This window comes from Tamandua tetradactyla, chromosome 1 (assembly GCF_023851605.1).
Source record: "Tamandua tetradactyla isolate mTamTet1 chromosome 1, mTamTet1.pri, whole genome shotgun sequence".
In the NCBI taxonomy this organism is placed as follows: Eukaryota; Metazoa; Chordata; class Mammalia; order Pilosa; family Myrmecophagidae; genus Tamandua; species Tamandua tetradactyla.
In genome coordinates, this window is record NC_135327.1 from 143,602,915 (window position 1) to 143,627,954 (window position 25,040).

Here is a 25,040-nt window from a genome sequence, read left to right on the forward strand (position 1 = left end):
ATGCAAAAGCAGAACGGCTTGCCCAAATGCACATCTTCAATACAGCACAATGATCAGCATGCAGTACAATATGTTACAGCAAACTTGACATGGAAAAAAAAAATATGTCCTGGTTTGTTTCTTAGCAATGCTACACCATTAATTGTTCATGCAAGAGATGTAGCTGTACCTTTCTGAAGAGGACGACTTCTCAGAGTTAACTGACATCAGCAGCTCAATCTTCTGCTTGATTTCTGGAAAAATCAGAAAATATTCACAACCAAGATTGCCTGCCCTGGCTTTCAAGCCTTATATCAAGAGATTTTTCTTCTCTAGTCCCTTTTGTTCAGAATGAGGCCAAAAGATTCGCAGTACTTCTGTTAGGACTGGGATTCAATGGTGCTATAAAGGGAAAAAGCTCCAGAGGCATCAGGCCTTGCTAAACTATGCACATGACTGTTTATGAAAGCAGGAAGTACCATTTCTTTTAACCAGAGGGGTGTTTTCTTTTTTAAGGTAGAACTAGCATGGCTCTACAGAAAGATTTTAAATTCATCAAATTAAAACTCAAACAAGAAATACTAACATCTGAAATTCAATGTACTAGATAATTTAAGAAGTCTGTGTGATAAAGTTACAAGCTATAATGAATAAATATGCAACCCTTGGCTGCTTCTATTTCATTAGTCCTGAAAAATATGGCTCAGTGAATCATTTTTATCACTTAAGAATAAGATATTAAACCGGAACCCCAATTTATACATTAAACATTTTAAAACCTGTTTTAATTCTTGACTGTTTTTAATTAAAGATATATATATATATCTAGTTCCTAACTCCTTCAGAAGAGGATCTATTTTATACCTTAAATTTCCCCTCCTCCTTCACCGTACAGTACAAGTGAACAGCAACACCCGGTTACCATATGAGAAAATATACTTGTCCACTCAGGAAAGGACTGACAATGCCATCTTCAACAGAAATGTAAGTGCCAATTCCAAATTGATTTGGAAGGAGATAAGAGATTAAAAGGGAAGAAAGAGTAGACATAAAAAGGGAGAAGAAAAAGAGAAAAAAAAATCTAGCACATTCCTTTAAAATACTAAATGAATGACCTAAAGCACAAAATTTTAAGTGAATAAAATTTACATGGCCCTATTTCCCAGACTATTTTACTTGTAAAGCTGCTTTCTCATTCCTAAAAGTATTTCCAACTAGATTTAAAACATTAAAGTATGCTTTCATAATAAAAAGTTCACAGACTAAAAATAAAACAGCTACTTAAAAATGCTATAAGCAGTTTCACAATTTCAAAGTAAACCTCAACAGTTGTGTTTTGTTTTGTTTTTTATTTTTAAGGGTAAAGTAAATTTTAATTTTTAAAAATGCTGACTATAGAAATCAAAGTGGAATATGAGACGATGTAAAGAAAAGGGGGAATAAAATCAGTTACATAAAGTAAAATGGACCACTACAAAAATATTGTCTTAATATTAAAATTAGGGTTTTCCCAAATTGTTTATTTTAAGCTTACAACTTCATTCAATGGACATTATAAAGCTGGCATGATTATCTGAATCTACCACAGGCTGCAGCCTATCTAACTCCTGGGGAGCAGAGGGCACAGTGATGAAGACGGGGGTGTGATGAAGATGGGGGTGTGATGAAGACGGGGGTGATCATGACATTTACAGTGAGGATTCTTACCCGGATTACAGCTCCTTGAGCCTAGAGCCGGGGCTATACAGCCTGTGCTTGGTAATGCAGCACCCCCAACTCTCCCTTTTTTTTTTTTTTTTTTTTTTAAAAAAAGAGCCAGGTGTTTAAAAAAGCTCAGGCTCTCCAAACAGCCCTGGATTTGAAAGCAGGCTCCTCCACCATTTTAAAAAGTGGTATGACCTTGGGGAAATTACTTAAACTCTCTAAGACTCTATCTTCTCTCCAGTAAAATGGGAATAAGAACGATTCCTTCTTGAAGGGCTGCTGTGAAGATTTCATGAAATAAACCATGAGGGCATGTAGTATCGTGCTTGGGATGTAGTAAACACTTTCCCTGCATATTATTATACAGTACCTAGCAAATGATACTAATCCCTCAATAAACATTTGTTGAATGAGTTAATGTTTAAGTACTTTCCCATAGTTTAAATCCATCTTCTCTCTCTAACCAACATCAACGTCCACCTCTTTATCACTACAGTGGAAATTCAGTGTTAATCTGTGTCTTAGACTCTCTTTTGAGAGAATTATTCTCAGTTTATCAACTAGTCTCAGAAATGAGATTATTTTTCAATCCATCTCCATCCTGGCAACATTTTATTCTGAAAAGATGAAAAACCCACTTCATTTTTTTTTATATAAACTTTTATAAACTGAAACCTTATAAAAGCAGTTCTAAGGTTGCAAGAAGCCAAGGTTAAACAAACATGAACCTAATGTTTGCAGACATTGAAAGAAAAATTCAAGCTATAAACCATTTTCTGCCTGATAACTTCTGAAGTGACATATCAAAGAGGATTCAAATGATACAACAAAGGGTTTTCCACCGTTATTTCACATTGTCTTCAAACTTTCAGATTTGTTTATAAAGCTCCAGAAAGGTTCAGGAATGTTCATAAGTACTATGTTACTATTGTATCCTTTGGGGCCTGTGTATCCATCTATGCTACTGTCTACTTATCTGTTCCATCCATGGATCTGGTTACTCTGCACATTCATTAATAACTCCCGTTTCACCACAGCACCTGCCACAATCCTGGGGGGCCTTTGTGTCCATGTTGATACGATTTCTAAAACTCTAGTCTCAGGACCACGGCCTCCTTAATTCAGTCTCCTGAACCACTGTACCACCTGAGTCATCTTAACTTCATGACCACACTTTGGACACTCTTTCTTATAAATTTGGAAAAATTGTTTTCCTTTATTAGTGGATTGTTTTTCATCTTTATTCACAATATCTGGGACCATACCCATTTATTTATGTGCAATTAAATAACCAATCTTTTCCTTTGTGAATTCCGGTTTACTTATTAAAATGAGAAGGTCCTTCCCCATCCCCAAAATTTTTCAAATCTTCACCCTACGTTACCCTAATAGGATTGATAAATCTTAGACCTTTCAATAATTTATTTTGATGTAAGAATTGATGTAGAGATCCATTTGCTTTTACAGATCACATTTAAAGACTTACAGCTCCCCTTCCTGCCCACACACAAAATTATTATCTTCCCTATCCCTTATTCTTCCAAAGCAGCAGTCTTGCAATTGTGTAATTATATATTTATTTCATTATCCACTGCCTCCAATTATACATTCTAGCCAATCAGGGTTTGAAAAGGAAAAAAATAAAAGGCCACAAACCTGATTATTCAATGGTTTCCCTTCAAGTTTCATCTGTATTCTCTGTAGATTTCATCCTCCACACCTACTTCTACACCTCACCAGCCCTCTTAAAATGTCCAACAGCACTACCAAATGCCACTGATCTGCTCCTTCTAAATCTTCCTGCCTTTAGTCTTTTACCAAGTGCCTCATATCTTGCTTCTATTCCCACCTGATGATCACCCTTCCTATCCTCAAACAGGAAATATGCAGGGATGGTTCCTGTGTGATTTGAGTAAATATATTTAAAATTAGGGTTAATATGAATTGTTTCTAGACATGATTTTTCTTAACTTCCAAAAAAGCATTAAAGGAATGCACCCAAAAAAGAGGTGCTTTTGTTTTGTTTTTTAAGGCCTTCGTGTTTTCTGATCCTCCTAACTCTAGGTCCTTTGCTGAATCATTTTTCGCACAGTCTTTAAATGTTGGTGATAGTTATTTGACCCACTTCTCTTCTCACTCTACCTTCTTCTATTGGCACCCTTGATACCAGTAACCATCAGGAAGCTGAAGACCATATCAGGATCTCCAGCCCAATACTCTCCTGCATCCCAGATCCCATGTCCCCTTCTATAGTCTTTGTCTCAGTCAACAGCAGCAGCACCGTGGTCCCCTCAAGCCAGGATCTTCTGAAGGGATCCTAGACTAGCCATCCTGTGTCATTTGGGATATCATTTCAACTCACTCCCCCCCACTTTGTTATTTCATGCTACGAAAAGATTGATTTCAATGTGGTTCCCCAAAACATGTGCTTTCTCACACCACCAAACCTTTTCTTATAGTATCTTCTCCCTAGAACCCCTCTGTACAGTTTGTCTCCCTTGCACACCCAATTCACTTTTCCAATCTTATCATAAATATTTCCCCCTGCCTGAAGTCTTCCCAGAAGAATCTCTGCCCTAATGCATACTGCATACGCTTGCATTACAGAATTATTAAAATACATAAAAGCCTAACAAGATTCCCTACTGGTAAAAATATATTTCCACATACAATTAGCCAAAAATTCAAATAACTTAGAGATCACCACCTAGCTAAGCCACATGGATTCATAAAGAGAAATCTGAGTGGGGAAAAGAGAAACTGGTGCAAATTCCCCATTTTCTCCTAAATGTTTCTGCCTCTAAAGCTAACAGGGAAACTTCCAAGGACCCTAGAACACTCCAGCCTTCTTTTTTATCAGCTTTTAAAAGGCTACTTTCTCATATATCCAATCAATTAAAATCATCACTCTTAGCTTTTTCAATTCAAACAATTGGTTGGTCTGTGGCATCATACTCTTCTTATTCATCCTTTATATGCCAAAAGAGAAACGCAATTCACTGATATTTCCCTACCTGTTCTCCTCTACACAATCTATACCCTTCCTCACGATACCCTTTTGTTTTCATTTCTATTTGCACCTTAAAAGAAATTCAAATTCCTTATGAAGATCAATAGTTTAATTCTCTTTAGTTGATAGCCTACTGTCTCTAAGATGTCATTTTCCACTTCATTATACTACTGAGTTTTAAGACTCCAGAAACAGCTAGGGCTAGAATCCAGAGCTGAGCCACTCTCTGGGAACCCTAGCCAGGAGGAAATTACCAACAATGACTGTCAAAACAAAGTTCAAGAAAGAACTCTTAGGAAAGAAAGGACATCTTAGGAAAGTAACTGGTAGCCCTGAATCCACTTAGGACCCTACGAGCTAGAGCTGCCTCAGAATATCACAAGAATGCCATGATCATGATATGCTCCTGTGTCCTTTTCATCATTACATATCCTACTGCTTCGGGATGCAAGTTTAAGCCCTCTTTAAAGCAGTCTCTCACGCTATTTAGTAGCTTTAAGGGTCTTCCACTTAAATGCAAAGAGGACCTACAGAGACTTTTCTGGAACAGGTGTCAAACACTAACCCCATCATCTGGGGCCAAGTATTCAGGTCCTGACCTAAAATGCAAGAAAAGGGCATGCACGGGATTCCTCATAAAGTTACGGGAGCTTATAAAAAAAAAAAAAAGCTGAGACTTCTAGGAAGTTAGATGATTGACCAACATCTTGAAAGGTCAATCTAGACTAAAAGAGGGAGCCCTTGTTATTCTAGTATTCCTTATATTTATGTCTTCTCTGTTACGGGAATTCAAAGAAAAGCAAAATTGTCCAAAGACAGAAATATTCATGAATTAACTGACCATTCAAACAACTGTCCCTGATTATCACTACCCTCTATTTCCACTCATCAAACCCCTCTTCTGTGTTTCTCTCTGATGCTCACATGGTCCAGCAATTCAAATAAAATGTAAATCTGGAGCAAAATGAAACTAAAAATCTGTAAAAGATTCAATATTTCACAGCGTTGGTGGAAGATACCAGAGAAATGCTAGAATCCCAGGCAAAATAAGTGGCAAATGAGGATACAGTAACACAAAGTTACTAACTGAAAATCAACAAGGATAATATGTTAAGTGCCACAAGAATAATGTGATTATCAGAGAGTGAAAATAATAAACCACTAAATAGTTTACAAAAATACCCTTGTCATTAGGAAGGCAGTGCCAAAATATAAGATATCCAATATTATCATGCAGAGTAGCATAAAAAGTACGCTGAAAACAATCAACACAAAACATTTTTTGTTCATTCTAAGAATTAATACATATTTTGCAACTACAACTTAAATTTTGTTAATTTCAAATTTTGATTTCATTTAAGATAAAAATCCAATTTCATCCCTTACCCTTCAATAAAAGAAGTCCCAGCCCTAATCCCAAAACAAGATTACTTGTGATCCTGAACACGATACAGTGCCAGTCAACTACAATGTGTTCACTCCAAACTCTACAATTGGGAGGGGAATACTGAAGGAAGAGAAGGAGGTGGTCTCAAGGTGACTAAGTTTCTGTTTTAGGATTTTCAAGGTAGGTGCAGCTGCTGCTGCTAACCAGAAACCACACTTACTAGAGGAAATTATTTTTTAATTTTATTATGAATGCAACTTGTTACCTAAGATATATACTAGTTTTAAGGGAAAGGTTTGCTGTTAATTTCAAAATTCTAGCAAGAAAATTGACTAAATCCCCCAAACTGTGGTCTCTTTCCTCACTCACCCCAACCCCCAGGAATGTGTGACAGAAAGCCAGAATTCAAGAAGGCAGAGAGAGGAAGAGAAAGCTGCTCAGGCTACATCCATACCAATCAAAGATTCCGGATCATTTAAGCACTGTATGGAATAAATTAAAACTTCACAATTTATCCCATAGTAGTTGTTACTGCTATTTTGGTGGTGCTGGGATTTCAGAAACAACTAAATGCAAAAAATGCATTAAACCATGAAAATTTTAAAAGTCCCTAATTTTATTAGCCTAACCATCATTGCCCTCTATTAATAATGAAATGTAATGAAACTAATCCCTGAAAATTGTCTACAGGTTTCTCACTACAGCAAAGTAACATTAATAGTTAATCCACCCTCTAAATAGAACAAAGATGCTTTTACAATGACCCTGTTGGGGAAGACAGAAGTAACACAAGTTCTTAGATAACTATGAGTTGTTACATTCAGGGTGAGATTCAATGCTCTGTTCGATATGAGGCAAAGTACCAAAGCTTCTCTATCACATTTACAAAATAAACATCATTTGTGTATTTCCAGATACAACATACAGATTTTAGAAATTACATCATGGAATAATACTCAGAAAAATTGTTTTTTTTTTTTCACAACTGTAACCTTAAAAAGATAGTTTTTTCAATACTAAACATTAACATGCAACTGTAACTATTCTCCAACATTGTGGTTCACAGGATCAAATATAAAGACATTTTCATTTCTTTTAGAATATCTTCAAAGAAAGGACCATGAGTTCAACGCAATGCCTGCATTTACACTCCTTAGGTAAACCAAGGCCCCAACAAACCACCTCAAAAATAAACTTCACCCTGTTAAGGTGGTAAAATTACTGTGCACGGTTTATTTAAATTTACAGGGGAAAAATCCATACAAAATATGTGGGTATAAGGAAAATTAGTGTCCTGATTCCCAGATCATATTAACTTGCAAATCTTAAAAAATGAATTAATGAAATAGTGTTAATTTTCTAGCCTTCTATGTTCCCTGAACAACAACAGGTACCAAGCTAAGCGTAATTAGGAAGGTAAACATAAAAATACATAAGGCAAAATCCCTTCCTTCAGGGAGTTCACAGTCTAATATTTAGTTTCAAGACCTTTCTTTAGTTTGAAAGGTCAGGCTTATTTTAGACCTTTATATGAATTAATTCATTTAATCCTCGTAACAAAAGGAGAAGGAATGATATGGAAACTGAAATCTAGGAAATTTAAGAAACTGTTTAAAATTCCAGAGCTAAACGGGTCCATTTAAAATCATATATTTAGGGCGGGCCGCGGTGGCTCAGCGGGCAAAGTGCTTGCCTGCTATGCCGGAGGACCTTGGTTCGATTCCCGGCCCCAGCCCATGTAACAAATACGGAGAAACAGAATACAATAAAACAAGAAAATGTTTCCCTTTCTTCCTTCCTTCCTTCCTTCCTTCTATCCTTCCTTCCAAAAAAAAAAAAAAAAAAAAATCATATATTTAAAAGAAAAGAAAAGAGGGATGGGAGAAAAATTATGGAACTATTAAACTTTACCACTGGGGAAACCCTGGATACTGTACCAAACATTAGGGACACCCAAATCAACAGGCTTGCTCTTGTGATGCTTATGGATGTAGCAGAGAAGCTTAGCCTACCTACAGGTATGCCTAAGAGTTACTTCTGGAAGACCTCTTTTGTTACTCAAATGTGACCTCACTCTCTCTAAGCCCAACTCTGCAAGTGAAATCATCACCCTCCCCACTACGTGGGACATGACATCCAAGGGTGAAAGCCTCCTTTGTGGCTTGGGAGATGACTGCTAGGGATAAGCCTGGCCCTGTCACTGTGGAATCAACAATGCCATCCCGACCAAAGGGGGGAAAAGAAGTAGAACAAATAAGGTATTCATTTGTTCAACAGCCTTATTGAACAAATAAGGCTGAGAGAGTTCAAGTAGAGTTCACAGGCTACACTGAAGGACACTCTAATGCATGCTTCTGTTAGATACTGCTACCTATCATAACTTGCCAAACCCCAAACAGGACCATTCCTGCCAATCCTAAAGAATACCTAGGGCATTACATAAGACTCTACAAAAGTTCCATGTACTAGGGTAACTTTCCAGGAAACTACAACTTTCAGATAGGTCCCCTGGACCAGATAAGTCCTGAAATGCAGAGGGGCCAGCCCTTCCAGAACATCAACTAGTTCCACCCCCCATCCCATATAATCAACAGCCCTTTCCAAAATGAAAAAGTTAAAATGGCCATAGCCCAAATATCCCTGAAGAGTGGGAGAAAGATAAAAGGTGATGGTGGACTTATACAGCGGAAGTTGGGTTTAACAAATGAGTATGAGTGCTGAATCAATACACTGATATTTCTTTTAGCCTCCAGTACCTTAGAGCAACTAGAAGTAAAAATCTGAAATTGTGGAACTGTGAAAAAAAAAATTTTATCACATAAAAAAGGACAAATTATTTAGCACTTTCACCAACAAGGTTAAAAGACTTATAAACTGAAAACTACAAAAGCTTGCAGGAAGAAATTAAAGATAAGTACAAAGGCATCCTGTGTCCATGAATTGGAAAACTTAGTATTATTAAAATATCAATACTACCCCAAAATGATCTACAGATTCAATGCAATCCCGATCAAGATTCCAAAAGCTGGTTTTGCAAACATGGACGACATGCTCTTAAAATTCATACAGAAATACAAGGTGCCCCAAATAGCCAAAACAATTCTGAAAAAGAAAATCAAAATTGGAAGAAAGAACTCACACTTTCCAACTTAGAACTTATTACAAAGCTACAATAATTAAGACCGTGTGGTATCACCCTAAGGACAGAAATAAATTAATGGAATAAAATAGAGAGTCCAGAAATAAATCCACACACCTATGGATAACTGATTTTCAACTAGTGTGCCAAGACCATTCAATGAAGAAAGAATAGTCTCTTCCACAAATGATGCTGGGAAAACTAGATATTCCACAATCAAAGGAATGAATTGGATCCCCATCTCACTCCGATATAAAAGTTACTTACAAATGGATCAAAGACTTAAATGTAAGAACTAAAACTATAAAACTCTTACAGGGAAACATAAATACAAATTTTCATGACCGTCAAGTGTTTCTTAGATGTGACACCAAAATTACAACTACGAAAAGAAAAAGTGATAAATTGAACTTCATCAAGATTATAAACTTTTGCGCATTAATGGACACTACCAAAAAAGTAGAACAATAATCCAGACAGATTGAAAATATTTGTAAATCATATATGACAAGGGTCTACTATCCAGAATAAATTTTAAAATATTACAACAAAGGAGATCTACAAATGGCCAAAAGGCACATGAAAAGATGCTTAACATCATTAAGGCATTAGTGAAATTCAAATCAAAACCACAATGTTACACTGCTTCAGACTCACTAGGAATGCTTTAATCAAAAAAGACAGACAATGGGGTTCAGTGGTAGAATTCTCAACTGCCTGGGGAGACCCGGGTTCAATTCTGGGCCCATACATGTCCCAAAAACAACAACAATGAAAACAACAAAATTCAACAAATGGTACTGCAATAATGGGATAGTCACATGGGAAAAAAGTAACAAGCGTTGGGGAGGCTGAGGAGAATTTGGCATCCTCATGCATTGCTGCTGGAATATAAAATTGTGCAGTTGCTTTAAAAACAGTATGATAGTCCTCAAAAAAGTTAAAGAGTCTCTATACAACCCTGCAATTCCACTCCTAGGTATATACCTAAGAGAACTAAAAACATATGTTCACACAAAAACTTGTGCACAAAAGTTCACAGCAACATTATTCATAATAGCCAAAAATGGAACCCAAATGTCCACCAACTGATGAATGGATAAAAGAAATGTATTTCTATTTTTGATACATATATAATATATACTATATATTGTTATATATTATTTTATATTATATTTTAAATATTCATATATAAAAAGAATGGAATACTAATACAAGTTACCATAGGTGAACCTTGAAAACAATGTGCTTACTGAAAGAAGCCAGACACAAAAGGCTACATACTGTATGATTCCATAGGTATAAGACAACCAGAATATGCAAATCCATATAGATGGAAAGTAGATTAGTGGTGGCTGGGGTAGGAAGGAGGAGTGAATGGGGAAGAGTATGGTAACAGGTAAATGGTTTATTTGGGGGATGGCAGAAATGTTCTGGAATTAGACAGGGGTGATATTTGTACAACACTGTATATGAAAACTACTGAATTGTAAGTTTAAAAATAGTTAAAATGGTGACTTTTATGTTACGTGAATTTTACCTCAATAAAAAATATAATTATTTTAAGATTCCAGAGCTAGACTGTGACCAAGCCAGGATGAGAACCTAGGCAGTCTTTGCATCAAAGCTTAGCTCCACAGCTTGTGCTGCACAGTCTGCAGGGAAGAAATGATCATTCTATCTGGGACTGACACAGAGTGGTCAGAGAAGGCATTTTGGTTTGGCGATAAAGGTTAGGAGGACTTTGCCAGTTGAAGAAGAGAGGATGGAGCCACTCCAAGCAGAAAAACTGCAGAAACAAAGCAAATGATAACCTATCATGTGGGCAACCTGAATTGTTATTGCGGCTGGCAGGGGGCTGTTCTGAGAGTATCTTAAATGCCACACAAAGAAGTTTCAGTTTTACATAGGGCAGGAATATAACCAACCATACAGACAAAATGAAAATAACAAATACAACAGGTGAATGAGATTGAAAATCAAATTTTAAAAAGCTTATGTCATGCTGGGGGAAAATATTAAACTTTCATGGAGTTATTTATATGGCTTGTCAATTCACCACAATTCATTTTGTGTCTTTAACGCACAGTATCCCTCAGGAACTTGGCCAATTATCACTTCTCTCATTTGTAAATCCTAAAATTCTCACCTCAAGCATCAGTCATCCCTTATTTCTATAAAAATCTTTCACAGCAGTGAGCAATAGTAAAGTCTACTTCCAAGGCATTGCTGCTTTGCAAAATGTTATGAAGTAACAATAAACACTTAAGCAAAATACACTGAGTCCATTTTATTCTTGTCTTGCTTGTTGTAGGGATTCCTATCAATTACATGAACATGGAATCCAAACTAATTTTACATTTTAAAAAGCAGGCGTCATCATGCAGGGTTATACACATGTCAAGGGCACAAGGGCCTTTGCTTTGTCACATCAAAGCAACCTGGAATCAATATCCCAGAGTACAGGCTTTCATGTTATCCTCTCTAGCCATGGATAGAGGTACCAGTTTTTAGTTTATTAAAAACGTTATTTTAAACATCAAAGAGTGCCTGAAGATTAAGACATTAGGATTAATAATAACTGTATTAATAATGAATAGCAAAAGCAATAATAATAATAGCGAGTATTTTATACCAGTCACAATATACCAGGCACTCTTCTGTTTGTCTACATAAAATAACTCTCATAGTCCTCATAAAGTATACGATAAATACTGTCATTATTCCCACATTTTACAGATAGAGAAACTGAGTACAAAAAAGCTAACAACTCACAAGCCTCATAGGGGTAGTATGGTAGAGGACAACCTGAAACCAGATAGTCCATGCCTACGGCTGGAGTCCTCACCTGCTGTATTCTATGCTTCCCAACGTGCCAGGGCATGAGACTATGTATTCAACAAAATCTCTTCAATAGAAAAGGATCCTGTCCTTTAAGAACTTATATATTAGGTGCACACAAAGATGAGTGCAAAACCAAGATAAATACTGCTATACAAGCAATGGCTATTGGAATGACTACAATGAGCATAAATGAATTACACGTATACAAACACAGTGTAAAGTTTAACTTCATAGATTAGAAGAATAAAATTAGAAAAAAAAGATAAAAGTCATACCCTTGCTTTCAGCCACTAGGATTTCACAGGGGTTCCAGAAAACTTTCGAAAAGGTGAGATAAAATAAGGCCAATAAATCCTAGGCACAGGAACAAATGTTTACTCTTACAATTCTGGATCACTTTAACTTATACTTCTAAGCAAAATTATTACTGTTTCACATTTCAGTTTTTTACAGACAGACCTTTGCTGTTGGCATACTATGTTTATATTCCACTAGCAAAACCATCACCATCATTTCAGCATTACAATAACAAGAGAAAAAAATAAAAATAGTAGTGCCTCACCAAATCAAAATTTCTCAAACAAACCTTAGGGAGCTAATGAACTAACCCTAGGTGGAAATAAGGGAGAAATGGACATAAAGAAGCTAATGTTTAATCAATGCATATTAACAGAAAAAGTACCAAGCACTGCATTAATTCTAATAATCATATGTGAAAATGTATCATTTTCCCAAATGTTACAGATGAAGAAATCAAGGTTCACTCAGATTAAATAACTGATGCGAGAGCTCATAGTTGTCTTCATGTTTATTTCTTTAAGAAAACTGAGTATTTTTTCACATGTCATAGATACTTTAATGTCCTTGGCCCAGTTTCCTTTATCTTACAGAGAAAATCTTTATTCATACATTAACCCTTTCTCTGTTTATATACTCTGCACATATTTTCCCAATTCAACCTTATTTTGTGTTTGGAGCCATAGTTTCCTAATTTTTTTGGCAGTAAAGTCTCTTGTTCTATTCATTTATAAATTCAGGCTTTCCTATAAGCCTTAAAAGGCCTTCCTTACAACAAACTTGAAAAAAGCTTCACCCATATTCCTCTCAAATTTTCTTTTTCATACATAAAGCATAGATTGGATTTTTCTTATTTTGGTATAAGGAATGAGTTGGGTATCACACTTGACTTTTTTATTTTTAACTTTTTTATTGTATAGTATAAAATGTATACAAAGCAAAGAAATAAAAAAGCAATAGTTTTCAAAGCACTCTTCAACAAGTAGTTACAGGACAGATTCCAGAGTTTGTCATGGCTATCATACGATCCTCTCAGATTTTTCCTTCTAGCTACTCCAGAATATAGGAGGCTAGAAGGCTTAAATATTTTTTTATCACCACAACAGACTTTTTTTCTTTCTTTTTGTGAAAAATAATATATATACAAAAAAGCAATAAATTTCAATTTAATTTAATTCCTACAATTAAGTTGTAGAACATATTTCAAAGTTTGACATCGGTTACAATTTCACCATTTTAGGTTTTTACTTCTACCTGCTCTAAGATACTGGAGATATCAATTTAATGATTTAGCAATCATATTCATTTGTTAAATCCTATCTTCTCTGTATAATTCCACCATCACGTTTGATCTTTCTATCCCTCACTTTAGGGGTATTTGGACTATGGCCACTCTAACATTTTCATGTAGGAAGGGTCTGTCACTAATATGGGGTAGGAAGATAGAACTATCTGATGTTCTGGAGAGGCTGGGCCCTCTTGGTTTCAGGACTTATCTGGTCCAGGAACCCATCAGGAGGATGTAGGTTTCTGGAAAGTTACTATAGTGCATAGTGCATGGAACCCTTGTGGAATCTTATATGTTGCCCTAGGTGTTCTTTAGGATTGCCTGGAATGGTCCTGGTTTGGCAGGTTATATTAGGTAGCAAGGTCTAACTGAAGCTTGCGTAAGAGCAACCTCCAGAGTAGCCTCTGGACTCTATTTGAACGCTCTCTGCCACTGATACTTTATTAGTTACACTTCTTTTACCCCTTTTGGTCAGGATGGGATTCATCCCTAGGAGTCATCTCCCATGTCGCCAGAGAGAGACTTTCACTCCTGGATATCATGTCCCTAATGCTTGACTTTTATTTACCATTTTTATATCTTTTAATTCACAGTATTCTCTAAAACCACAATATATTTCTGACTTTTCATTTCTGTTCCCAAATTCCTGTTTCTCTTCTATCCTTCATCCTTCAACTTCTAACACAACTACCTTTCATTTCAAACTCTTCAGTAACCAGATTTTTTTCTCTCCTCAAAAATGTTTTCTCACGATGCACACCCCCCAAAAAAGTTTTTTCAAACCAAATTCTGTTTTATGAATATGCCCTTACCCTCATCTAATATGTCACAAAACTTATGGAACTTATAAAGTATCTGGTATCTCTTTACCACATCTCAAAAATAAATGAGTGCAACGAGAGAAAATATAAGGTTAAGTGTCATTAGAGATTTACAAAGTCAACAGAGGGCTGTGGATAGGTAAGGATTAATGAGAAAGTACATGTACAACATTAACTGTTAGAATGATAGTGCTCAGTGTAACTTAGCCACAACCCTCTTTATCACTATGCAAGTGCAAATGCCCATATGGAACCAGACAGGTAAAATAAAGGCACAGGGTATTTTATATCACATCAAACACCTTTCACAAATAAATATGCCTTCTCCCACCTTTCTTGAATCATGCAGCACGTCCAACTTACCTTTTTTTTCTACACTTTTGATAGGGGTATAGGTAGAGAGAAGTATCTATAGTGTAAGAAAAATGATGGTACATGTACAATGATAAATGGCAACTGCTACTCAGTCCAATACCAGTAAAGAAATGTTGGCAAAGCAGAAAACACCTACCCCACAGCCTTCTCTGATTCCACTAGTTCTTGCCAGGTGGGAATGGGGGACTGCTGTGGCCAGTTTAACTTTAAGATAATCCAAATAAATATTTTTTTCGCTTTAGTCTCACACAGAAGTTGAAGTTTTAAAACTTCAACTGTGTGATTGTGAAAACCTTGTGTCTGATGCTCCTTTATCTATGGTATGGACAGATGAGCAAAACATATGGATTAAAAATAAATAAATAGGGCGGGCAACAGTGGCTCAGGGGCAGAGTTCTCACCAGCTGTGCCTGAGACCCAGGTTCTATTCCTGGTGCCTGCCATGCAGACAATCAATCAATCAATAAATAAATAAATAAATAATAGGGGGAAACAAATGCTAAAAAAAATAAAATAATAACAGATGGATACATGTGGGAAAATATACCTATTGTAAACTATGGACTATGGTTAACAGTAATATTTTAATATTCTTTCATTAACAGTTAACAAATGTACTACACCAATACTATTGGTCAATGGGGTGGGTAAGGGGTATGGGAGGAGTTGGGTTTATTTTTATTTCCTTTCTAGAGTAATGAAAATGTTACAAAATTGATCATGGGGATTTATGCACAACTATGTAGTGATACTGTGAGCCAGTGATTGTATACTTCAGATGGTCTGTATGGTATACGAGTGTATCTCAATAAAACTGTATTAAAAAATAATAATAATAAGCCAAAATTCCTATTTGGCAGTCATGGAGGTGCATGGCTCAGGTTTCCCTTCAAGGAAATCCTCCGGCTGTCACACCCTCAAGAGGGTCTGAGCCAAGAATATGCTCCTCCTGGGCAGCCTCAGCCAGTGCCTGAGGACAGCGGGGGTACCAGAGCTGTTTCTGCCTCTCTTGAGATCCCTCTGCAAGCCCCCTATGTGCCAGAGTTCCCCAGTGGGGTGGATGACCTTCTTCCGAATTGCACCACAATGTGAAACTCTTCCTCCCTCTCCTTTCACAGGTGTCAGACCTGTATTGTCATCTATGTCTTCCATAGCCTATACCTTTTCCTTCTCACCTTTTATCGTTCTCAAGTGTAATCCCTTGCCTTATAACTCTGCATCTTCCCAGAGGCCACTTACTATGTGACACAAATCTCCTACAACTTTTATATGTTGTTGTTTTTATTTAATACTATGTAAGCAAGTACAGATTCAGGCCAACTGCAAACTCTGAAAAAAAAACACAGTGAGAGAAATGATTCAAGACCACTTGGAAAGGGGGGCTAAAACCTACCATTACCAAAAGAACCAATGCTCTATATAATGGTTCCAACCCGCCTTTAAGCAAAGAGTGCATTAAGGACCTCACTGTCCTTTGGATTATGCAAGTTAGAGTATGATGGAGGTGCTTCTTATTTAGGGTTAGGTTATAAGCAGATATGGCAAAATTGGAGACAGTCATAAGAATTCTGGATATTCCCTAAAGTCACTCATAAAACACAATACAGCACTATTTCTCTCCAAGTACATACAGACAGTTTCTCCTCCAGCATTAGGAAAGAACACCTTTTTAAACTAAGTACCAGAGTTTCAGATGATCTGTGAGTGACAGACATGTTGTACAAACCCTATTATAATTCTTATCCCACACCCCCAACAAAGAAGGGTGTTGCAGAGTGCAGGGCAAATATAACTAATATTTGCCTATATTAAATGTGACTCAGTTTCAATATATCTTTATCTATCTCATCCAATCCAAAACGCAATCCCATAAGATATGGGTTGTTACACTTGCAATTTTCCAGATGAGAAAAAGTAAAGAGCTTACCTTAATAGGTAGCACAAAGTGATCTTTATGAATTTGCAGACCCCACTAAGGGAAAGAGGACACTGTGATTTCTAGCTTTCATATGAGCTTTTTCAGCTAGTCACATCACAGATCCTGACTCTGTTTCCTCACATCCCTAATACTTTTTTTTTAAATTTTTTTATTAATCAAAAAAAGAAAAGAAATTAACACAACATTTAGAAATCATTCCATTCTACAAATGCACTCAGTAATTCTTAGTATCATCACATAGATGTATGATCATCATTTCTTAGTACATTTGCATCGATTTAGGAAAAGAACTAGCAAAACAGCAAAAAAAATATAGAATGTTAATATAGAGAAGAGAATTAAAATAATAATACTAATAATATATATATATATATATATATAAAAAGGAAAAAGAAAAAAAACAAAAACAAAAGATACAAACACACAAACAAACAAAAAACCATATTTCAGGTGCAGCTTCATTCAGTGTTCCAACATAGTTACATTACACTTAGGTATTATTGTGCTGTCCATTTTTGAGTTTTTGTATCTAGTCCTGTTGCACAGTCTGTATCCCTTCAGCTCCAATTACCCATTATCTTACCCTGTTTCTAACTCCTGCTGGTCTCTGTTACCAATGATATATTCCAAGCTGATTCTCAAATGTCGGTTCACATCAGTGGGACCTTACAGTATTTGTCCTTTAGTTTTTGGCTAGACTCACTCAGCATAATGTTCTCTAGGTCCATCCATGTTATTACATGCTTCATAAGTTTCGTCTGTCTTAAAGCTGCATAATATTCCATCGTAGGTCTACGCCACAGTTTGTTTAGCCACTCGTCTGTTGATGAACATTTTGGCTGTTTCCATCTCCTTGCAATTGTAGATAATGCTGCTATAAACACTGGTGTGCAAATGTCCGTCTGTGTCTTTGTCCTTAAGTCCCTTGAGTAGATACCTAGCAGTGGTATTGCTGGGTCGTAATCCATTCTGCCATTCTATGTCTTTTGATTGGGAAATTCAGTCCATTAACTTTTAGTATTATTACTGTTTGGATAATATTTTCCTCTACCATTTTGGCTTTTGTATTATATATATCATATCTGATTTTCCTTCTTTCTACACTTTACTCCATACCTCTCTCTTCTGTCTTTTCATATCTGACTCTAGTGCTCCCTTTAGTATTTCTTGCAGAGCTGGTCTCTTGGTCACAAATTCTCTCAGTGACTTTTTGTCTATAAATGTTTTAATTTCTCCTTCATTTTTGAAGGACAATTTTGCTGGATATAGGAGTCTTGGTTGGCAGTTTTTCTCTTTTAGTAATTTAAATATATCATCCCACTGTCTTCTAGCTTCCATGGTTTCTGCTGAGAAATCTACACATAGTCTTATTGGGTTTCCCTTGTATGTGATGGATTGTTTTTCTCTTGCTGCTTTCAAGATCCTCTCTTTCTCTTTGACCTCCGACATTCTAACTAGTAAGTGTCTTGGAGAACGCCTCTTTGGGTCTATTCTCTTTGGGGTGCGCTGCACTTCTTGGATCTGTAAATTTAGGTCTTTCATAAGAGTTGGGAAATTTTCAGTGATAATTTCTTCCATTAGTTTTTCTCCTCCTTTTCCCTTCTCTTCTCCTTCTGGGACACCCACAACACGTATATTTGTGCGCTTCATATTGTCATTCAGTTCCCTGATCCCCTGCTCAAGTTTTCCCATTCTTTTCCCTATAGTTTCTGTTTCTTTTTGGAATTCAGATGTTCCATCCTCCAGTTCACTAATTGTAGCTTCTGTCTCTTTAGATCTACCATTGTAGGTATCCATTGTTTTTTCCATTTTTTCTTCTTTGTCCTTCACTCCCATAAGTTCTGTGATTTGTTTTTTCAGATTTTATATTTCTTCTTTTTGTTCAGCCCATGTCTTCTTCATGTCCTCCCTCAATTTATTGATTTGGTTTTTGAAGAATTTTTCCATTTCTGTTCGTATATTCAGCATTAGTTGTCTCAGCTCCTGTATCTCATTTGAACTATTGGTTTGTTCCTTTGACTGGGCCATATCTTCAATTTTCCGAGCATCATCCATTATTTTCTGCTGGTGTCTGGGCATTTGATCAGATTTCCCTGGGTGTGGGACCCAGCTGGTTGAAAGCTTTTTCTGTGAAATCTCTGGGCTCTGTTTTTCTTTTCCTGCCCAGTAGGTGGCGCTCGTGGCGCTCGTCTGTCTGCACGGCAGTCGGCCCGCGAAACCGCGCGTGGAGGTGGGGGTCGCTGGCCGCCGCGGCTTGGGAGAGTGCCGGTCCTAATTGCCCAGCTGGCCCGAAACGCCAAGTGTGACGGGAGGGCCCCGCTATCCAACGTTCCCAGTCAGACCGGGGAGCCACGTGCGTGGAGGGGACCCCAGTCGCCAGCCGCCCCAGCCGGGAAAACGCGCGCCCCTCGGGTAGCTCACCGCAGCAGATTCTCCCTGCCCGTTCAGCTGTTCCAGAATGGGGTACGCTGTCTTTTTGGTCTCTGTCGTGACTCCGGGAGCTGTTTCGTATTGTTTTTGTTTCTTTAGTTGCTTTTCTGGAGGAGGAACTAAGACCCGCGCGTCTTACTAAGCCGCCATCTTCTCCGGAAGTCCCTAATACTTTTAAATCTCTTGTACATTGAAGTACTTGTGGATGAAATGATATGACGTCTGGAATGTGATCCAAAATTGAAACTGACTAAAAGCTTATTATACTCGTCTCATATATCCTCAAAATTTTCCATTAAAAAAGCTTAAAAACTCATTTACATTCATAGTATTTCTAAAACCTGTATCATAATCCACCAATCTTCATGTATAATTTATAATTCTGTTGCACCTCCCTCAAAAACGGCATTTTAGCATAATAAGCTCTTTGCCCCCTCTCTCAATCTTAAAACAATTTATTAGACATGTACACTGTTCTGGATGCTTGGAGGAATAAAAAGGCATTAACTTTCATTAAGAATCTAAAGAAAACCAAGTTTTTCTGTTATACTTGATAGCATTTTATCAAGTAAATCAGATACTGGAGTCGTATTGGGTAATTTGGGTAGTTATGAAAGCCTCAGGATGTATTCCCCTGTATTTAATTTTCCTCTTCATACCAAGGGCCATTTGTACTGACTCTCAGACCTACCAAATCAAATCACTCTCTTGGGGAGGTGATGCCTAGAGGGTACTAAAGGTAATTCTGATAGATGGCACCATCAACCAAAACCAAAATGATGTTACAGATACACAATAATTTATTTCACAAGCACAATTAATCAGGCAATCATGACAAACAATATTCTACTAATTGATTTCAGTAGGGGAAATGTTAGATTCTTATAATTCAGCAATGCCACTTCTTCCACCTCTACCCTTAAAAAACATTCATATGTATCTTAGTAGGTCCACACAAAGATGTTCATAATGCTGCATGCAACAAGTAATGGATAACAATTCAATGATTAAATGAATCATGGTACATTCATAATAAAAAGCATTTGAAAAGAATGTGCTGAAAGACCTCTAAAATAAAATTCTAACTAAGGAAAAATAACAACTTGCCAAATGCAAACTGTGATGAGACTTTCTTATAGATACAAATTTTCATAGATCTGAATATGTATGTAATGAAGGATAAAGTTAAGGCTATATTCCAAAATAATTACAAAAAAATTTGCCTTACTTCTGGGGACAGGTCTTGGAACGGAAAAAAATTTGTTCAGAGGAGGGATGGGGTGTCCTAACCTTAATCCTAATCCTAACTAGTTTATGTACACTTGAATTTTTTATAGGTATTACTTGTGCAATTAAAAAACTTTTTTGAAAATAATGTTAAGTCTTGCTGAAGGATATTCATTTAAAATAAACCCCTTTTGTGGTTACACAGTTGTCAAATGGACACTGCAAAAAAAAAAAAAAAAAATTGCCATCACACCATTATAAATAGCCTCCAAAATGCCAATTTTCACTTCCATATAAAATTCACAGTTTAATAAAGGTCAAAGCACTGTTCTGTTGGAATTTTTGAGAGTGTTACATTGCAGAAAAAAGAACAGTTGAAATCTTCTGACACTGTCCTGGTATTAAAAAAGGGAGTATTATGAAAGTTGTACAGTTGGCATTTGTAAAAAACAAAACAAACAGAACGAGTCTTAAAAATCAAATTCAGTCTGTCCTTTCTGATTCCACTATGAGCAGGCGCCTACAACAAGAAGAAAATTGCCCAAATAAATTGGTGAACTTAAAAAAAAAAACTAAACATATAGGTATTAATTTATCTGCCAAAATGTATCAAGTTTCACCTATGGACTAGGAAGAACTTACTTATAAAATATACCCTGTTGTTTTACAAACAGAAAATCCCACAAATGACATTTCATGATAAAAACTGAATTCTACTTGTAATAGTGTCATACATCTATTCTAGTTCATGAAAGAACTTTTTACTATTTGTACAATTAACCACAGACATTGTCCACCACAAGATTCACTTTCCATATTTCAACCTCCAACTTCACCTTCTGGGAAAAATATAAAAATATTACAGTTAACATTGTATGATACCATTACAAATTTATATCAATAAAACCACATTTTAAAAAAAGAATTAATAAAAAATTAATAAACTGATGACTTCCTTTTAAAAAAAACAAAACTGAACTTTGTCAGTAGAGCCCACAGATAATTAAGGTTCTTTGTTAGATCATGCAGAGGACAAATGTGCTGAAGAAACAGGCACTTACCCAGAAGAAACATTTCCGAGAAAAGAATACATTTAAGAAGGAGGTAAACGGCTCAGGAACAGCACCTGAAGATATTCTAGCCTTCTATTTAAAAAAAAACTTTCTTCCAATTGCATCATTATCTTTTAATAAGAAAGTTGTTCAACTGATAGTTAAATATACTAGTCAATGTACTTTAACTCATCTAATGCAACCAAATTTATCCTTTTTCTAAAGCCTAACTCTGAAATTTAGATTTGTGATTGACACTCCAAAAAGGAAAAAAAGAGAAAGAAAAATTAAATACAAATAAGATAGTAGAAAAAATTAAAAGAAGAATATTTATATTAATAGCATTTTATTTCCTGAGTTAGGTATACACTTTACTATTCTTTCTACTTACATATTTTAAGTATTGTTATATGTATGAAAGAGTTTATAACTTTAAAATATTTTAATCAGGAGAATAATTGAAAAATGTTCTAAGACAAAACTAGAATAATACTTATTCCAAAATTAGTGCCTCACCAACCTCCTACATTTTATAACACTCTCAGAGCATGATCTCTTCCTTATTTCCCTCCAGCTATCAACATTTCAAGGAATGAGTTATTCTGGTTAGCCATGTGTATATGATAGCTGAAAGATTACCTATTTAATTTACATTTAAACGATTCTGGACAGAGACATTCAAATTTGACTAAACCGTAACCAAGCATAAAACAAAGTTCATGGCTTAGTTAAGCCCTTCCATTATTAGCACTACTGAGATAGTCTAAGGGCCTCTGAATGTACTGAAGGTCTGCTTCTGTACCAGTGGCCCCAGATTAATACAGTGCTTTTACTTGTTACTGCTTTTGTTTTGTCCCATATATAGGACTACTGCCTTAAGCCACTGACAGCACCTCTAATAGTCTGCTTCTAACCTGGTGAAAAAACCATAAGTTTTCCACATGGAACTTTGTTTTCTTTAAACTATCTATGATACTTGAATGTTTATGAGTTCCATTCAGATTCGAATAAAGAGAGTTCTGGTCATGCTCTTTCAAGGATCCCATTGCTACAGTGCAACTGCTTCTCTTTGACCACCTGCTCAATTCTTTCCCAACTAAGCTCAGTTTATAACTGCATTTTGCACATGGACCATAAAAGGATATACCAGTCCCCTTTATATTATGGTGACAACAACCACTGAATTTGGTGATTACTGTGCTAAGTAATTACATATCTTATCTTTATCTTCATAAAAACCCTATGAGGTAGACACAATTACTGACTCCATTTGATAAATGAGTAACAGAAAAAGAAAAAAAAAAACTTCAAAAGGTAAGTGTGTCCAAAATCTTCCAACTAATAAGTGGCAGATCCAGAACTTGAACCCAGGTCAACCCAAACCTAAAGCCCTTGCTACTATCTACAGTAATATACTGGCCTCACCCAACTGACCTAGTCTCTCAGTTGCTGAATCTTAAATTTCAAATGTATTATTCCAGAGCTCACCTTTTCTAGCCATACTACACCATTCATGAGATAGATGCTGGACCACCTGTGATCCAGGGTCTATGCCCAATCCAATCCCTAGGGTGGAACAGCCTAAGAACAGGACCACAACCAAAGGTCTGCCAGCGGACATCTGCAGTCTACACACCATCCATATGCTCTAATTTCTGACAGCCCAAGGGGTTAGGAGAGTATCTGAAATAAACCAGGCACAATCCCAAAAATTAAAGGAATGAGGATGGAGTGGAAAATTCTACAGTACAGGTGTGAGTTTTTCACTGAACCTACAGCGACTGAAATTTCTGTTCCAGTTCTATTCATTACCTTAGTTCTATTAATTATTCAAATTTTTCTACTCAAAATGTTGTTTGCCTACAGTGTTGCCAGCACAGTATTCAGGACAGTGTGAGGTAAATAAAATCTTATCTCAAGAGTACCTTAGGCCTTCTCATCAAAGGCTCTAGTGAAAGGAAATTCAGAGTGAAATACTTTATCTCAAGACCACCCCATCCACTGTGAGGTCTGAAACTAAGGGAATGCTATAACTGACCACTGTCATTTTTAAAATACTTTTTTCTATGCCTGATGACTAAAAATCTCAAATATCATCTTTCAGCAAATATCGTCCTAAAAAAAAAAAAAATACTTTGTTTGTGCTGCTTAATAATCTTAAGTAATCCTTCGTTTTTCTAAACCTACACTGTCCGACACAGCAGCCACATGTAAGCTATCGACCTTTTGATATGTGGCTACTTCAGAGAAGTGCTTAGTACAAAAAAGACTGAAAAGTATGTCATTACTAATTTTATACTGACTATATGTTGATATGATACCTGTTTTGGATATAGCAGGTTAATTAAATATATCATTAAAATAAATTTCACCTGTTTAATATGGCTACCAGAAAGTTTTAAAATATATAATGTGGTGACTCATATTTCTTTTGGACAGCACTATTCTAGACACAGGATTTTAAGGTCCAACAGTGAAGGAGTCTTATTCAGGTAGTAAAACAGGCTGCTGCAAAAGTTACCTCAAATTCTCAATGCAAACTAACAGAGCAGTTTATGGTTTTAAGTACTTCTAATAAATACTCCCAGTTTAATCCCACACAAGCGCGCAAAAAAAAAAGGCTAGTAAACTGCTTTGCTGCCATCAAGCTTTAAAGACAAAACTTGTTTTTTCCTACAAAAGAATGGATCTAACAGCACAAGCATACTCTGTGCAACCTCACAGCCATTTCCAGAACCCCTTCCACAAGTGCTTTTCAACAAGCATCTTCAAAACACACGAGCAAACACATTAGTTTTGTGTTGAGAGTGTCTGTCTGTATAAAATTTAACATTTTATTAAATTGTAATTGTCTGTATTATAATTTAACAAAAGAAATAAGAGTACACAGAGCAGCAAACAAGTTCTTTTGATTTATGGTATTCAGTCCATTCCTGGTACCAAGATGTATTAGTTAGGGTTCTCCAGAGAAACGGAATCAACAGGGAACACTCACAAATATAAAATTTATAAAAGCGTCTCACATGACTGTGGGAATGTCAACTCCAATATCCGCAGGGCAGGCCGTGAAGCCGACGACTTCAATGGAGGGTCTGGATGAACTCTACAGGAGAGGCTCACCAGCCGAAGCAGGAATAGAACCTGTCTCTTCTGAACCCTCCTTAAAAGGCTTCCCGTGATTAGATTAAGCATCACTCACTGCAAAAGACACTCCCCTTTGGCTGATTAGAAATGGAATCAGCTGTGGATGCAGCTGACGTGATCATGATCTAATTCTATGAAATGTCCTCATTGCAACAGACGGCCAGCACTTGCCCAACCAGACAAACAGGTACCACAACTTGGCCAAGTTGACACATTAACCTGACCATGACAAGTCCTCTAAATTTACTAAGGCTTCTGAACCTCGAAATACAATCATATTCTCTGGCTTCTAACTTAAAAAATACTTTTATATTTTGCATCATATATTTCAAGTCCATAAAACTAGTTTTGCACCTCTGAACAGAGATGAGATTATTTTATAATAAATGATTTCCACAGGAAAT

At 36.3% G+C, this 25,040-nt stretch overlaps 1 protein-coding gene across 20 annotated transcripts in view; it reads right to left on the minus strand.

Moving 5' to 3' along the window:
- SRPK2 (SRSF protein kinase 2) overlaps nucleotides 1-25,040 on the minus strand; it is a 341,198-nt gene that overhangs the window by 172,474 nt on the left and 143,684 nt on the right. For 10 of the 20 annotated variants that reach the window (XR_013175857.1, XM_077160609.1, XM_077160531.1 and 7 more), the window contains one exon: nucleotides 170-233. The exons of the other annotated variants lie outside the window; for them this stretch is intronic. Coding sequence is in view for 9 of the 10 variants with exons in the window: in XM_077160609.1 (XP_077016724.1) it covers nucleotides 170-233 (64 nt within the window). In the remaining variant the exon portion in view is untranslated. The remainder of the gene's footprint in view (nucleotides 1-169; nucleotides 234-25,040) is intronic. 20 annotated transcript variants of the gene reach the window in all.